General features: G+C 37.8%; 1 protein-coding gene across 4 annotated transcripts in view; it reads right to left on the bottom strand.

Moving 5' to 3' along the window:
• The window catches only part of OSBPL6 (oxysterol binding protein like 6), a 209,065-nt gene that overhangs the window by 71,629 nt on the left and 121,799 nt on the right, over positions 1-15,637 (bottom strand). For all 4 annotated transcript variants that reach the window (XM_030802339.1, XM_030802340.1, XM_030802341.1 and 1 more), the window contains exon 4: positions 2,396-2,488. In XM_030802339.1, coding sequence (XP_030658199.1) covers positions 2,396-2,488 — 93 coding nt within the window. The remainder of the gene's footprint in view (positions 1-2,395; positions 2,489-15,637) is intronic.

Here is a 15,637-nt window from a genome sequence, read left to right as displayed (position 1 = left end):
TGTTACAAATAAAGTGTGTAAGAAATGAAACTCATCTTAGTACAAAATAGAACCGTCTATGTTCTATTTTCCATTATGTTAAAATTTCTCCCTCTATACTTAGTAGACTAGGACTATCTTAAGACCACTAAAATTATTTTCTGAAAATTGAAGCATTTGTTTTTGTAATTTCAGTTGATATTTTTTCTGCTGAAAAGTCTCCAATTTTCCTGGGTTTACTTACAACAGAGCTAAAAGCCATAATGTGATCATGTCAGTACTTAAGCCAGATATATATATATTTTTGGTGTTGTAAGTTTTAAAAAATACTTTTAATCTAATAACAATAAATAAGAACAGACAGTAATGTCATAATCGCCCAAGTTTTTTCATTTGGAAAAAAGAGACGTTTCTTTTCTGAAGGGTAAACTGTATGTGCACACGTTTGCAGATGTATGCGGGTGAGTGTGTGTGTGTGTGGGTACATAAAAATGCTTTAGCAGGTGAATGCATCAAGCTTAGGATTGGAACAAATTCTGATCAGGACAATGCATACTTCAAAAAAAAAAAAAAGTTCTTCCACTACTAACCAGTGCCCAGGAAGCCCATCTCTCAAAGGGGCTGAGAGATGGTGAGATGTGATGGTATCTGGGTTAGATATGGCCCTCTGATTTCATGAGGCCCCAAGAGATGTGGTGTCTACTGACACAGAAACACAACCAGGGTTTATTAGTCCTACAGCAAGATCTAAGTGGGCAACAATACAGGGAAGTAATGGGAAGTAGATGCTGTTTGTACCCTACCCAGATCCCTTTATATCAAGCCAGTGGACCCAAGCCCCAGCTGCTGTGAGCTGGGCTAACAGTCACCTCCTTCTAGGAAGAATTGCTGTTTGACCAAGCTGAGGCCTTCATGCCTGGAAAATTATGCCATAATTATCAGTAAAGTGAGAACAATATTGGTATGTACTTCAATGAGTTGGAAGCTGATTAAGTGAGATAATACATATTCTAATCCAGTGCCTGGCATAAAGTACGTGCTCAATAAATTTTAGCTACCTTTTTCCATTGCCCTTTTATTTATTTGTTCTCTATTTCCTTTAGCTAACTATAAGAGAGAATTGCTATTTCAAAGAGTTTACTAGTTATATTATATTTACCATGTATACATTCTCTACGCACTATTCAAATGGAAGTCAGACCACTTATGTTTTATAGTTTAATAACTCCCTGCTTTCCGTGGTTTAGCAGTCTATTCTTGTCTGATAGAACAAACTTTATAGCTTGTCATATCTTTACAGTTTAAAGAGGTTCAAGTGTATATATTCCATAACAGTTGGGTAGTAAAGTGTTCTTTTCTAAAAGGATTATGTTTAATATAGAAAAGCAAGGTGTAATGATCAGTTTTACATATTTAGAAGTTAACCGTCTTTGGGTATAAAGTGCTATTTTTATACTGGAATTCAAAGTCTGTATGCATTCTATTTTCAGAATTTCTCAATAAAGGAAGAAGCCCATTGAAAATCTCAGGTAGGGATGGGCAGGAGTAGGATGGTATCTCTCCAACTTTTCCCTATCATTTTTACATTTTAGACATATGTGAATTTAATTTTCCCCAGTCTGAGGAAGAGCAGGCTGAAGGGGAGGGAACACTGGCTCCCATGACACAGAAAAGGTCTTCTAAATAATCTGCAGTGTTCTCTCACGAGCTCATTGCTAGGAAGGCCAGATGTGAGAAGGAGCCTAGAAGCCAGAATATACAACAGCCCCTCTGCATAGGTGCTATTTTACCTTGCAGCTTGGAAAGAGCTGACAAGCATTGGTTGTGGAGTTGGACAAGTCTAAGTTTGAATTCTTGCTGTGCTATAATCCTTGATAGCTTATTTACTTATTTATTTATGTTTTTACTATGGGCAAGTTATTAACTCTCAGTTTCCATATTTGTAAAATGTGATAAATACCTACACTGTGTGGAGCTGTTTATGAGAACTATATTAAATGGGATAATATATTTAAATACTTCTCATAGTGTCTGGTGATGCAGTACATGGGCAATAATGGTAGCTGTTGTTATTTTTATTGCTGGATGCAGTTTTTATTTCTTTTCCATTAGCTGGGCATAGAAATATTTGTTTATCTCCAACAGGGAAGGCAATAGCTTCTTTTTCCTTCTTCCCTTAAACAGAATTTTGGACCTTTGTATGTAACCCTACAAATCCCAGCAAAGTATACATTCTCTGTTCTCTTATAAAGGGCAGAGAAACTCTACTCATTGGAAGCAGAAAAAGTGCAAAGAGTTGCCTACAACTGGCATCACAGCTATTTTAGGGGAGTCAGGTGTAAACGTTATTCACAGTTCAATTGGCCCCAGACCAGGCATCATGCCAGCAGAGAAAGCACCGCATTTCATCACTGACCTTGGAGAGGGGGACTGACTCCGGTTCTAGCAATTGCCGACTTACAGAGGGCTCGGTGCTAGAGGAAGCAGTCCTCTCCAGTATGTGAATACTCTGAAAATAAATGGAAACATAGCCCAGGGTTAGACAACTCACTTCTCATGTGAATGTGCATGGGGATGAAATCATACACAACACAGTCAAAACAGTGAGCTATGTTAAAAATGGCAAGTTCCTGAAAAGACCAAAGATAGCAACAGTCAGAAAAATACGTCAGCACAGGATTTTCCCCTCCTCTTCTAGATTTGCTGCTGAACTGCTGCTGCAGTGCTGGTTTCAGTCTTGGAGAGTCAGAGGAATATCTCTCGAAAAATTTTATGATACACACACAAGAAAACTTACAACTTTATGACAAAGACACACCTACTACTTAGACTAATGAGCCTTACATAGACATATTTGCTCATCTCTCCAACTGGGAATAGCAACAGACAAAAAGAAAGGTCTACCTTAAAAAATCCAGTGGCGGCCAGGCATGATGGCTCATGCCTGTAATCCCAGCACTTTGGGAGGCTGGGGCAGACAGATCACCTGAGGTCAGGAGTTTGAGACCAGCCTGGCCAACATAGTGAAACCCTGTCTCTATTAAAAATACAAAAATTAGCCCGGCGTGGTGGTGGAAGCCTGCAATCCCAGCTACTTGGGAGGCTGAAGCAGGAGAATCACTTGAACCTGGGAGGCGGAGGTTACAGTGAGCCAAGATTGCACCTTGCTTTCCAGCCTGGGCAACAAGAAGGAAACTCTATCGCAAAAATAAATAAATAAATAAAAATCCAGAGCCTTCACATCCTTTAGTCTCTAAAGTTTCTTACAAAAACGCACAGAGAAGAAAGCAATTCACCAAATACCATAAACGGTAGGTGTCTTTTACAAAGAGCATTTATATATTAGCAAGATAAAATTTCAACAGAAAAATGGGTGAAGTACACGAACAGTTAACACATGTAAAACATTTGAAAAGATGTTCGAACTTAGAAGTAGTCAAAAAAAGAATCAAAATAATATTTATTTTTTACCCATCAGATTCAAGAATGAAGTGGGGTTGGAAGAAAGAAAATATAAATTAGATATGATCTTTCTAAAGAGGAATTTTGCAATTATATTAAAGCCCTTGGGGGAAAAAAAAGTACATGCCTTAACCTAAATTACATAAATCTACTCATTAAGAATCCCTCACTATCTTGGCACATTATGAAAGCATAAAAGAAGGAAACAAGCCTTGTTTCATGCACTCTTCAAATACATGTGAACAAAACTTCCCTACTGTAAAGACTAGTAAAGACTACAAAGATTTTTTTAAAAGGTGTTTTTGTTTTTTTTTTTTTTTTTTTTTTTTTTTTAGACGCATGAGGTGATTTTTCTAAAAAAGAACCATGGGTAATAAAGATCAAAGTGTCACTGTAAAGAGCAAAGATACAAGTGTCACTGTATTACAGAGATATAAAATGCTTCCCCCACCAACAAATAAATTACCTTATACTTTGAGATAATTTTCTATAGGAAAAAAAGTTTCCAAAGTAATTTTTAAAATAACCATTTAGAAATTACACACTTTAGTAGCAAGTTTCTCCCTCACTATTTAATAGAATATCAACAAAAAAACTTCATTCAAATAAATATAATAAAGCACAAGATCAGAAACTACCGGTGAAATATGTTATTTATTCATTCATAGTTCAATTAATCAACACATCATTATTAGGCACCTACACTGTGCCAGGCACAGACGACAGGGCCACAGAGAACAAAACAGACAAGAGAACTACTCTTATGATGCTTATATTCTAGAAAGAGTTCTTATCATACAAAAGACCAAATAATGGTTAGGACTTTTTTGTAAGCCCACGTATTAACCTTGTCTCATGTGGCTACTGCTTTTGCTTACTTTAATCTTCCAGTCAGGTATCTCTGATCTGAGCTTCTCTTTAAGGACTCTCCCTGATCCCCATCCTTTCAGGTTGCTCGGCAATAAAACACAGATACATCACCAACTGTTTCCCTCGCCTCCAAAAAAAACATGGTAAGAAAAACAAAACCTGGAAAGAAACTTGACCTTAGCAACTATGTAGGCAGGAAATAAAGTAACTAAGCTAGGGTAAGGAAATTAAATCCCCTAACTTCCAAGTCAAGCCATAGATATAGAAATCAATGTGGTATATTTGAAGTGTGATAGAAATAAATTTTTCCTATATAGATACGAGGGGATACTTAAGATGTTGCCAGAATTATGTGGGTCAGAAGGGTTAGCAACCACACAAACCAGGACACACAACTGTAAAATACCTACCACAGTACCTAGCACAAAGAACACAACATTAGTCTCTTCTCCATTTGATGTTACAAAACAGTTTATATTATGGAAGAAAAATACGAAGTTGCAATCATTTCAAATATAGCACAATATATCTAAACCCTAAATTCTGTTGATTTGTCAAAGCCCAGAGAATCATAAAAAACGTTTAGTGAGACATAGCAAGTAAATGAATATTTTCATTATCACTAATGTATGTATTTGTTACTGAAAAAGTTAAAGGACAATTTAGAAAACTACCAGCGGCTACCCATTATTGTAATTGTAACTAGCTTCAAAAAATAAGCTATTCCATGTAACCTCCAGGATGACAATGAAGAAGCCAACAGCTCTTGTAGAAACTCACGAGTCTAGAACCTATCATTGCCTATTAAATAATAAAAAATTAATCTACTATCTTGAATTTTCTCCAAACTCATGGTTTTAAAAACTAAAAGCATAACCCTAAAGTTATGTAATTACATACCAAGCAATTTGTTATTTTAAATGAAATATCTAAGTAATTGAATGTTGTATTTTTTTATACCAGCAGCTATAAAGAAGACAGTTTAAACTGACCATACCCAATCCTGGCCTCTAGCTAGATTGAGTGCTCCTTGAAGGTGGGGACAAGCTCATCTTCATCCTGGAATTCCATCTTCTCTACCCATAATCCACCCCATCCTAGCACAACAATCTGCACACTGAAGCCAGTCAAAAATGTGTGGAATTTTTTAGTGCTAATTTGCAGAGAACAGTCCTTCAGCAATCAATTACCTTCCAGCTTTATCTTGGAATTATTATTATTATTTTTGAGACAGAGTCTTGCTCCAACGCCAGGCTGGAGTGCAGTGACACAATCTCAGCTCACTACAACCTCCGCCTCCCGGGTTCACGCGATTCTCCTGCCTCAGCCTCCTGAGTAGTAGTTGGGATTACAGGTGTGTGCCACCATGCCCGGTTGTATTTTTAGTAGAGACGGGGTTTCACAATGTTGGCCAGAATGGTCTCGATCTCTTGACTTCGTGATCCACCCGCTTCGGCCTCCCAAATTGCTGAGATTACAGGCATGAGCCACTGCGCCCAGCCTATCTTGGAATTATAAAAATCATGCTACAATAGGATAGAACTTCAGAAAACAGTTAAAAAGCCTAAATTTTAAAACATAAAAATCTAGTGGATTAATCACAGAACTCTTACTTATTCCATTTAAAGCTATGACTAGTCATTAGGGAACACATCAAACAATTTCATGACATCTTCAGTTACAAAAATTAGTTCTTTTCATAAGGCTTCCTTTAAGATCATAATTTGTGGTATAATTTTTGTACTTTGCAAGATAGCTGTTTTCATATTCTTTCACAGTGAATTGGAAACACATGCCACTACCTTCAAGGTGTTATACACATTATGTAAGCAAGTTAAATAAAGGGTTATGTAAACCAGTTAATTATTCTATTAAAATCAAGTTTCCTCTCAAATGCTAAAATTATAACTTAATTTCCAGGTCAGTTTTTTAAGGAACTTAGAACACACAGAGAAGATGGAAGTACTTACCCGCCCTCTGTTTCCCTTGATCAGAGACAACTGATGCATATTTAGCTTAAAACCAGGAATGTGGAACACATATTTCACTGTAGCTCTTTAATTTGGTAAAAATATGCTTCTCAGGTTAGTGTTCATTGATCTCAATACCGCCTGAGCAAGTGGAAATGTGCCAACATGACTGTAGTCTAGTTTACTTGGTATCAAAGACATAGGTAAACAGACAGACAATGAGACACTTAATAATAGCTGAATGGTTTAGTGCAACTCATGCGGAGAGAAACATGATTCTCAAAATGAGAGTCCAGGAGATCTGTTGAATAGGGGTCTTGTCATTTACTTACTTAAATTTCATTACAAAGATATAAAGACATTGCTGGAAATGTTTTAGCCTGCGGCTACAAATTTCTATACGGGCTCACTTTTTCTACAAATTTAGGACAATAGTAAAGAGAATTGGTCCACTGCTCTCTGAATGTTAACTCCATTGAAGTTGTTCAGCCAAACTATCTTAGCTAAGCTATTTTTGTATTCACAGATTACCCAAAAGATTTTCAAAGAAAAATATCCAAAATAATTTAGAAATTTCTAAAGTACGTTCTTCAAGCTTTCGGCTATTTGGCATGTCTCTCTTCTAGTTATAGCTGCTACTTTGAATGTAGCAACACTATTTCAGTGGTACTAGTAACTTTTGTAGGATAGTGTTGATGATAATGACGATGACAATGGTAGTTACTATTTACTGGTTTTTACATTCCTATCTCTATGCTTTACATGAATTATTGCATTCCATCTTCACAAGCCTTTGAATAATGACTATTAAGTGATCTGCCTGACTGACCAGATAAAGGGATATAGAGATTAAGAGAGGCACACAGTCACTAAGGGTTGGAGTTGGAAGGTGACAAGATTTTACTCTTGAGTCAAGCTTGTATATATGGCCTTCTGAATTAACATGAAAGCTAATGTCAAATGACAAAAATAACAGAAATTTCAAATTGCTAAATGAACGTATCACAAAGCATTCTCTACCACAACCTTCTGTGGATATAGAGAAGTAGAAATTTGTGAAATAAAAAAGAAAAAATTATAGCACTCTTAAATATGGTACAATCTTAGGGATAATTTCTTTGTTACCCTTACAGCACACTCAAGTTAATTTCCAGTTTCTGATTTTATTTTATTTTCAAAAACACACTCAAACCAGACAATTTCTAATTTTCAAGAACTGAGAACAAGTCAGCTAGCTTTTACTTTGGGGGTACAGTGTATGGTGCAGACAAAAGAACATAAGTTTTGCAGCCCTACAGACCAGCATACCAACCCTCATCTGCTATTTACCATGAGACGTAGACAAATCATTAACCTCCTTCAACCTCAGTGTCCTCTATCTGTAAAATGAGGATAATAATATCTACCTTACAAGACACTGCAAGTCACAGGGTAGGCATCCAGTGTATGCACAGTGCTGCCCAAAGGCTGGCACACAGTAGGCACCCAATAAATAGCAGCTATCATCTCAGTTATAAACATTACAGGAATAAATGTCTAGGAACCTTATGCATTCCCATTGCCACAGAAAGATGACTTTCAAACACTTTACTGGTGTCTGACACCTGGCAGCCCTTTTGGAAGTGAGGAAGCCGTGCCTTCCATGACCATCATGTTACCCAGCAAACCCAGTAACCATGGTCAGCATCACCTCGTGATCAGGACATCAAAATTTGGTGAGAGAGCTGTCAACATGATTTAGACAGATGGCCTAGATATTCTCTAATGGGAAGGCAACAGCAGTGATGGCAGCATAGATTGCATCCTTCTGAATGCCTGCAGCAGAAGATGCATGTGGATTTTCCTTCGAAAAAGTTTTTTCTTTGCACTAGCATAAAATATTAAAATCACCAAAGCCAAAAGGCCATGGCTGAAGAAGTAGCAATTATACTACTTTCTCTATTATCTGGCCTTCACTGAAAGATGCAGAAGTGCATTAACAGTAGGTCTCTATATAAGCACTCTTAAAACGAATGAAAGTAGAAAATTTTAGAAACAGTGGCTGAAAAAAGTCTACACAGCACACCTGGGAAATTCTGAAGGGAGAAAAGCAAAGTCAGGACAGTCCCATTCCTTCCTGCACAGAATTATGAATCAACCACTATAGCCTCCCCATTGAACTGGTCTGTTTTAAGACACCCTGTATTGTAAGAAATACCATGTGGACCCATCAAGTGGTCCACTGATAGCAAAGAGTAGTTCAGCGATATTGACTATGAAAGAGATAAAAGGTATGGGAATAAACAGCTTTTTAATTCCCACAGTTGCGTTTAAGTAGAAATAGAACCAGAGCTTACTGGTGAACTTCCTCCTTATTCTGTACTCATAACACTCAACAGCATAACTAAATCAGAGGAAACCACAGCAACCAGAGTATAAGCACATACGGATCATGCTTCATTATAGCAATTATAAACAAATGGTAAATCACATAGACAAATACCAGGGCATATCAAGAGCTAATGCTCTGGAACATGTAGAGTCAGTTTAAAGGCAGGAAAACTGTGACCTGAAAATAATATTAAAGTTAATCTGTAATTTCCTAAAAGGCTTTTAAAATTACCCAGGATAAGGATTTTTCAGTATGATAATCACTCACATGATTTTGCTAACAATACAAGCAAAAAAAAAAAGTCCATATATATCTTTTTAATATTTATGTAGGTTCATTTGAGGAAGAAAGTTGGACTGTTTTGATCACTCTTATAAACTGAGAGCATATCATTCATATATATATGATATTCATTCTTTCATTCAGCTAATATTTATGAGAACATGTATTGATATTAGATCTTATATGAGAATATATGTCCTTTCACTCAGCAAATATTCATCATATACAATATGTTCTCATAAATGTTTGCTGAATGAAAGAATGAATAACTATTCTCTCTCTCTCTCTCTCTCTCTCTATATATATATATATGGTGTCTTAAGTTCCTGCTGAGACATAATTAAGTTAAATTACCGTGCGATCAAATGTAAGCAGGAAAGAAGACAAAAGGTGACCCACCTCATGCCTCAGCACCTCAAAGTGGTTTGAAAAACTTGTGCCAAGCTTCCTATGTGGCATAATATCCTTCATACTCATTTAACTTCTAATTTTATTCTTATCGAGGTAGGGTTTGCAATTTCATTATATTTTAATATAATACATAATGACATTTAATATTTGCTGACAATTTTATCATATTTACTACATTCCAAATACTGTTTTAAAGATATACACACACAAACTCATATAATATGAGCTTTAGAAAAACACATTCATTGCAGAAATTTTGGGGGGAAAACAGAAAAATAGAAATTAAAACCACCCATAACCAGCAATAAACTTTTTCAATATTTTGATATATTTTCTTTCAGCTTTTTTTAATGCATATACACACTCAATTCTTAAAAACAAAATAAAAATTGTACTATTTTTTCAATTTAATAGCCTTTTTGTTTGTTTTTTGGTTTCAATTAGCAATACAGTCCTCCCTTGGCATCCTTGGGGGACTGACTCCAGGACCTTCTGCAGATACCAAAATACAGATCCTCAAGTCCCTTATACATAATGCCATAGTATTTGCATATAACCTACGCACATCTTTCCATATACTTTAAATCATCTCCATATTACTTGTGATACCTAGTACTATGTAAACACGATGTAAATAGTTGTTATACTGTATTGTTTTTTATTTGCATTATTTTTATTGTTGTGTTGTAGCAGGGGGGGATATTTTCAATCCATGGCGGTTACATAAACCATGTTATGTATGTAATTCTTTATATGGCTCAACAATGGCTGGTTCAATCCACAGATCTGGAACCTGTGGCTACAGAGGTTTTAAAAGTACAATGTTCCCACAGCATTAAATATTCAAAAGCATTTTTAGCAGCTGTGAAATATTTCACTGTGTGGCTATGAGAGAGGTTATACAAATACCTCCTTGTTGAACATTAGACTGTTTCTAATTTTTTACCACTATAAAAATACTTTGATAAACATTTTTTTAACTGAAATCTTTAACACGTATCTTTGATTGTTTCCTTAGAATACATGTTTTTAGAAGCTGAGTTACTGGGTCCCATGGTATGACTTTTTAAAGAGACTTTAGATACATATCACTAAATTTCACTCCAAAAAAGCTAAATCAATTAACATGCTTAGCAGTAGTGCAGGAGAGTATCTATTTCCTTGAAACCTCACCAGTGCTGGCTATTAAAATTTTTGAGAAATCAGCTCTTAATTGGGAGTTGAGGTCAGGAAGTCTGGCACTTGAAATATATGTGCAGAACTTTCCTTTACCTTCGTAAGAATATTTCACTTCCAGTCTAGGAGAGTTACAATGGATACTGGACAAAGGGAGGTAAGATTTTCTGTTTGTCCAAGTTGAAAATCAAATAAAGCAGTTTTATAGACCTATGGTCCTTTGGGATGATGTTTTTATAGTTCTAATGAAACACCTAAAAATGTTCTCTGTAAAGTGATCATTTCCAAAACAGAGTGCGTAACAGTCTCCTGGGGAGGCTTCTGTAAACAACAGATTCTCAGGCCTTTTCAAGGGCCTACTGAATGAGACCCTCTGGGCTTCATTAACTCATGATACTGTGGCCCTGTCTGTTTGGTGTGATGCCTGAGAACCTAACAGACAGTGCTAATCTTGGATATGACAGACGAATTTGCTGCTATAAAAATGTCACCCAAAACCAGTCATCTCAAGGTAACAAGAGATAACCTCTAAAGTAAAAAACTGATAAAGGCAGGCCTAGAGAACTGAAAGGCTTTGGCAGGCACACCAGGGAAAGCAGTGAACAGATTCCTAACCAAGTAGCACTGGGTTCTGAATCATCTGTGAGTAATGAGTATCTGTGTGCCAATATATAATAGATAAAGATATTTAATATTTGCTGACACTTTTGTCGTATTTACTACATTCCAAATACTGGTTTAAAGCTACACACACACAAACTCATAAAATATGACCTTTAGGAAAACACATTCCAGGTAACAAATCTCTTTCTAGTGGTCTCAATTTCAGCACGTTTGACATGGACTGAACATGTACTGTAAACATCAAGCAACAGTGACAGGGATCTCCAAAAGGTGGCGATGCCAAGAAAGCTGTGGAGCTGCTTGTTGCATCTAATGGAAAGGTTAACAGCAGTTGTCAATAAAACTTCTCACTGCAAAAAGATGATCAAAACTTCTCATTCCAAAAGCAATATGTGTAGTAAAAATGCAAAAAATTGAGAAAAGCACAGATAGCATAGAACTCACCTATTATGGCAACAGTTCATAATAACTATTAACATTTTAGTCTATGTACCATTTGATTTACAGTTTCCCAAGCCATCAAGGATGTGAAAAATTACTATTATTGCTCAAGGGAAAAAATGAGGAGGCAATACCTAACTCAAAAATGATTGACAAATGCTGCCTACAAGGTTCACTTCAAAGTATACAGGAGGCCCAGACATCCAGCTTGGCAAGCATTACAACATCTAATAGTGGAGGGGCCAAGAACAAGGGCTCCAGAAACTGGGTTCCAAGGAGCAAATCCTGTCTCCACTGCTCATTAGCTGTTGGCAAGACATTTCACCACTTTGGCCACACTTTGTTCTTTGAACAAAGTGATGACACTTCCAGCCTTCCACAGGGAGAGCTCATGAAATATTAACTATTGCTGGTGTTATTCTATTGGTTTGTTCATAAACTTTGCCTAATATTTAGACTCTTCAAAATACCCAGTTTGCATCCAAGTCACAAAAATTGGCCCCAGTCTGAGCTTTTGCAAACAAATATTATTTTCTCACGACACTGGTCCTAAGTCCCAAAAAGTTGATTCCATGGGATGGGTGGAATCCCAAAAAGGCTAAACTGAAATTCGAATCAACTCAATAATTTAAATATACCTAGCACTCCAGAGAGGACACTGCAGATTTTCAGATCGGGTTAGTGTTTCTCTCTGAATTGACAGCTGGGTTCCAGGGTCATTCTGCAAATCCCTGGGTCCAGTGGAATTCTACACAGAGCTAATAATTCAGGTTATATTCCTCCTTACTGGTAACACTGGAGGTGATTGTAATTGGAGGTTAGGTATCAAATCAGGGATGCTTGACTTTCTTTACTCTAGAAATTAGAACATTTTTGTTTGAGATAACATTCTATTTTTCACAACTCAAAGAAATCCATTTCCTATTTAGAAGATTTGACACTATGTTTCAAAGTAGTGATTTAGTTATTTCATTCAACAGAGCAATTTGAAGATGCTACAGAGGCTCAATCGGAGGAGACACATTCCAATTCAGTTCATGTATATGCTGGGAGATCTTTTTATTAGCCTGTTTGTTCACAAAGAAAACTTGTTATGAAAACTGCACACAAACGATAGATGTTGATGAGAGACATTTTTACTGCCTGGTTTTCCAGGCACCTTCTTTACTTATAATGAGTTTCCTGTATAACAGATGCTGCTGAAATCTGCTCTGAGTGGCCACGCCACTAGCCCATGGTTACACCAGCACATGGTCCCACTGAGTCACTGCTGGGGAATGGCCTTAATATGTCACCAGTGGGCTTTGAATGAACAGGCCACTGTTGGTTTTGAAATGTATTGCTGTTGATAATACGTAGGAAACATTTTAGATACTTGTGTAATTGAAATATATAGTTGTTAAAAGAGGGACCATGATACTGAATATAGATTTTGTAAAAACTGGTAAGAAGATGAACTTCTAGCCTCTTATGACTTATTTATTTTTCATTATTTATATTTTTTCCTTAAAATGTTATTTATTTTATTATCTCTGAGCTTCAGCAAACTTTGAGTCATTATGAGGGCTGGCTGGCTTTTTCTTCTTCGATTTTTCATTGAACAAAAAAATTGACTCATTTAAGGATTTACAAGGTCTAACCTGATGGAGATATATATAAGAATTCACCCATAACAGATGCTATCACCTGAAAATTATGCCTTCCAAACGCTACATTCTCAGAGCCATAGTGTCTGATTTTCTGATACGACTTGAAAATAATACAAATAAAAATAATCATTGGCTCCAAATACAGGACTTGCTTTTGAAAATGCAGATCCTTGGGCATAATCCCAGAACTACTGAAAATGCCTCAGAAACATGTATTTTGTTAAAATTCTCTAAAATATGTAAGCATAGGCCAGGCACAGTGGCTCATGCTTGTAATCTCAGCACTTTGGGAGGCTGAGAGAGGTGGATCTCCTGAGATCAGGAATTTAAGACCAGCCTGGCCAACATGGTGAAACCCTGTCTCTACTAAAAATACGAAAATTAGCTGGGGGTGGTGGTGGGTGTCTGTAATCCCAGTTACTCAGGAGGCTGAGGCAGGATAATTGCTTGAACCTGGGTGGCGGAGGTTGCAGTGAGCTGATCACACCATTGCACTCTAGCCTGGGCAACAAGAGCAAAACTCTGTCTCCAAAAAGAAAGAAAGAAAGAAAGAAATGTAAGCATAAAAGTAATTATGGAAACAAAATCCAGTCAGTGGGTCACAAACTGAGTGACCTTATTATATAATGTGACCATAAAATACATACTGATCAGGAAGCAATAACCTTCTTTTTAAAATAAAGAGAGGCTGGGTGCGATGGCTCATGCCTAAAATCCCAGCACTTTGGGAGGCTGAGGTGGGTGGATCACTTGAGGTCAGGAGTTTGAGACTAGCCTGGCGAACGCAGTGAAACCCCGTCTCTACTAAAAGAACAAAAATTAGCCAGATGTGGTAGCAGGAACCTGTAATCCCAACTACTCGGGAGGCTGAGGCGTCAGAATTACTTGAACCTGGGAGGCGGAGGTTGCAAAGAGCTGAAATTGTGCCATTGCACTCCAGCCTGGGTGACAAAGCGAGACTCTGTCTCAAAAATAACCTAAATTGGCTGGGCATGGTGGTTCACGCCTGTAATCCCAGCACTTTGGGAGGCCGAGGCAGGTGATCACCAGAGGTCAGGAGTTCAAGACCAGCCTGGCCAACATAGTGAAACCCCATCTCTACTAAAAATACAAAGTTAGCCGGGCGTGGTGGTGCACCTGTAATCCCAGCTATTTGGAAGGCTGAGGCAGAAGAATTGCTTGAACCCGGGAGGCAGAGTTTGCAGTGAGCCGAGATTGTGCCATTGCACTCCAGCCTGGGCAAAAAGATCGAAACTCCGTCTCAAAAAAAAATTACAAAAATTAGCTGGGCGTGGTGGTGCTCGCCTGTAGTCCCAGCTACTCTGGAAGCTGAGGCAGGAGAATAGCTTGAGGCAGGAGAATAGCTTGAGCCAAGGCAGCGAAGGCTGCAGTGAGCTGAGATGGCACCACTGCACTCCAGCCTGGGCGACAGACTAAGATGCCGTTTCAATTTAAAAAAAAATCATAAATTAAATAAAGAGATACCTCCCACCCCCACCAATATGTTTAACACCTGTGCAGAAGAATGCTCCCAACTCTCTGCTTTTGTCTACTTTTGTCCTTCACATGATTCCACTTATTCCATCACACGTCCACTCTCAGGAGCAAGAGGAAGGGACTGTGCTCTCTTAGGTCCTCTCTGCTGCCTTTGGGCTATCCTTCATTTACTCTCAAAATCCACTCTTGTGGGACTTGGAACTCCAAACCATATCATCTTCTTTCCCTGTTGTCATCTCCTGACCTCATGATTATTCCTTCACAGCTACCAAGACCTCTGGAGCCGAGTTCCCAATCTTCTCTCCATCCCAACTTCTCATTCATTCATTTATTCCTTCTAGTACATCTTGAGCATACCAAATGTGAGGCACTGTACAAGGTGCTAGGAATACATTATTGAGTGAAATAAAACCCTGTTTTCATAGGGCTTACATTTCAATGTTAGGGAATACAGGAAGGGGATACAGACATAAACAGGAAACAAATACAAAACCAGATCGATAACATGCCAGGTGGTAATTAATGCTTTAAAGAAAAATCAAACCAGCTAAGTGGACAAGGAGAGATGGGTGCATGCAGAGAAGGGCAGAGAAGGCTGCCCAAAGTGGGTACATTTGGAGACTGAGCCAAGTGTGTGACAAACCGGGGGATGGCTGGATGAAAAGCAGGTGAGGGTGAGGGGACCAGAAGTGCAAAGGCCCTGAGGTGGGTGTGTTCTTGGCACATCTGAGGAATGTACTGGAGAGAACCACGTAAAGGGAACATGGTATGCCCTCAGAGGGTCAGGCAGAACCGGATTATGAATGGCCTTGTAGACAATGGTCAGCAATTCAATATCATTTGGACAGAGATGGGAAGTCACTGGAGGGCTTGGTGCAGAAGAGTGGCTCAATCTGACTTAGGTT

The sequence above is a fragment of the Nomascus leucogenys genome, chromosome 22a, assembly GCF_006542625.1.
Source record: "Nomascus leucogenys isolate Asia chromosome 22a, Asia_NLE_v1, whole genome shotgun sequence".
Lineage (NCBI taxonomy): Eukaryota > Metazoa > Chordata > Mammalia > Primates > Hylobatidae > Nomascus > Nomascus leucogenys.
Note: the sequence above shows the minus strand (reverse complement) of the source record. Positions and strands in the feature narration are given on the sequence as shown.